At 40.5% G+C, this 2,285-nt stretch overlaps 1 protein-coding gene across 4 annotated transcripts in view; it reads left to right on the top strand.

The window, feature by feature from the left end:
- IGSF11 (immunoglobulin superfamily member 11) overlaps positions 1-1,932 on the top strand; it is a 14,654-nt gene extending 12,722 nt beyond the window's left edge. For 2 of the 4 annotated variants that reach the window (XM_029284191.1, XM_015816244.2), the window contains exons 5-6: positions 651-801; positions 1,491-1,932. In XM_029284191.1, coding sequence (XP_029140024.1) covers positions 651-801; positions 1,491-1,932 — 593 coding nt within the window. The remainder of the gene's footprint in view (positions 1-650; positions 802-1,490) is intronic. The other 2 variants (XM_029284193.1, XM_029284192.1) reach the window with 1 other exon arrangement.
- The last annotated feature ends 353 nt before the right edge of the window (positions 1,933-2,285 follow it).

Genomic DNA, 2,285 nt, shown 5'->3' with positions numbered 1-2,285 from the left:
TAGAATAGAATAGAATAGAATAGAATAGAATCTGGAAGGGACCTTGGAGGTCTTCTAGTCCAGCCTCTTGCTGAAGCAGGAGAACCTTATACTCTTTAAAACTCCACCTATTTAAGAAGAAATTAGCTAAGTTTATGAAGTTGTTTGCTTTTCTAAAAAAAGAGCAATAAATTAAATTCACACAGACACAGCAATCCTACATTAGATTCTCTGTATAATTGTTAATTTGCCCTATCACCTTGTCCCCAGGACTTCAGACATTTATAATGGGTTTAAAGCTGTTTTGGCTATGTGCAGATTGCATGGGATAATTTCACTTTGCTAAAAGCTCTCTTGTTTGGATGAATGCCAGAATCCATCTGAAATGTGCATATGGAAACATTTCTAGTGCGACAAAAGGTTGGGAAGATGTTAATAACCTCTAGTGTTATATCACAAGTTAGAAGAATATGTAAGACAACATCCAGCACATACTCATTCTGCACCAGATTTCTTACAGTGAACTTTTGATTCATAGATGCTTTTTTGTAAGTGATTTTTGGTTACTTTTAGGAATACAGCTGGTCTTTCCTGATGCCTGCTGTGGTTCTTTGAACACGCTCATGTGTTCTTTCTACTCAGATTTTGCATGTGTTCCATGTCCCACACAGCTAACCCTCGGAATATTGGTCTGATTGCTGGAGCTGCAGCAGCAGGGGCAGTTGTGCTTATTGTCTGCATTGTCTTGGTGGCTGTTACACTCTTTTATTGGAAAAACAAACACAAGGAGGAAGAGGAGGAGGAGATTCCCAATGAGATCAGGTTTGGTCTTGGAAAATACTTTGTCTACCCTTCCAAATTTCTTCCCTTTCTTCCAAGCAAGATTGTCTCCAGGTTTCAAGAGAAAGATGTTACAGTAAAAATTCATTTGAGTGTAATGGATCCAAATTAGATGTTAGCATACAAGATTCTCATTCCTAATTCTTATAATACTAATAATGGTATGGCTATGCAGTGCCAGTTATTAATGGAGTAGGCATAAGTGCAATGCAAGTCTCATCCATCATCTTTTCTGACATGTTAGCAAAAGGGTTACATGCAATATTCCTGGTAAGAAAAGTATAGTTTGTTAATCAGTCATGGCAATCAAAACCAGCAATAAATTCTCAAGAGAAAATAATTCCTTTTAATGCTAGTTAATGGCAATAACATAAGAAATAACCATGGTTAATTTCTGCCTTTGTCCATTATCACTGTATATCAGCTTTGACAGAATGGAAAATTAGAATGTAAAACTTAAAGTTGTGGTGTCAGTGCTTGCATATTTGGGCAAGAATTAAGATATTGGTATTAAAGATGTGAAATGATTGGGTGTTTTTTTGCTGTTCAGTGTTAATTATTTAATGCATGCTTGTCAGTAAGCGAGGAAGTGTTCCTGTTTGTTTTGGAAATGAATGGATATTGAGGAAATAGTGTGAAGGGAATCGTAGTTATGTCTTTCTTTTTCTTAGGGAAGATGATTTGCCACCCAAATGTTCTTCATCCACAAAAGCCTTCCATGGTGATGCTTCCTCATCTGAAAATGACACTCTCACCTCCTCCAATACGTACAACAGCCGATACTGGAATGACCCCAAAGCAAACCATGCTACAGACTCTTTCACTCACCTCAGCAATGACGCACGGCAGGCCTTCTCTCGTTCTGGAAGCACCAATGCCCGTTCTATATATGCTAATGGAGGTCATCCAGCACCCCCTCCACCGAAGACATTGGTAGTGACAACCAATACAGCTCCATCTCCACAGGAGATGGCCAGGAGTAATGGATCAGTGAGTCGGAAACCACGACCCCAGCACACATGGTCCTATGCTGTAAGCCAAGCAACGCTGGAGAGGATAGGTGCTGTGCCTGTAATGGTACCAGCACAGAGCCGAGCGGGCTCTTTGGTGTAAAAAATGGTTGTGGTTCTGCGAATTTGTTACAGTAAGTGGGAGTGAAGATGGGCCCAATAAGAGACTCTCCTCTTCCTCCCTGAAATGGAGGGGAAGATCTGTGTTCTTCCCTTACCCCAATCAACTGAACCCAACTGATGTGATGATCCCTCCTTTATTACCCCACCCTCAAGATCTCAGGGGCTCCTCAGCTATGGCTGTATGTGCCAAGGTCAAAAGGAGGCCATTTAAGGCATCAGGGGAAGGAGACCATACTTGCTTTCTAAGGTCTGCTATACAAAATTTCTATTAGTATGGTAAACCAGATGGAATTTATAAAGTCCAGAGGTCAGTAGATCAGATCAGCTGCCTTG

Source organism: Protobothrops mucrosquamatus, unplaced genomic scaffold (genome assembly GCF_001527695.2).
Source record: "Protobothrops mucrosquamatus isolate PMUCROS unplaced genomic scaffold, P.Mucros_1.0 scaffold417, whole genome shotgun sequence".
In the NCBI taxonomy this organism is placed as follows: domain Eukaryota; kingdom Metazoa; phylum Chordata; class Lepidosauria; order Squamata; family Viperidae; genus Protobothrops; species Protobothrops mucrosquamatus.
This window is presented reverse-complemented; position numbering and strand designations above follow the sequence as displayed.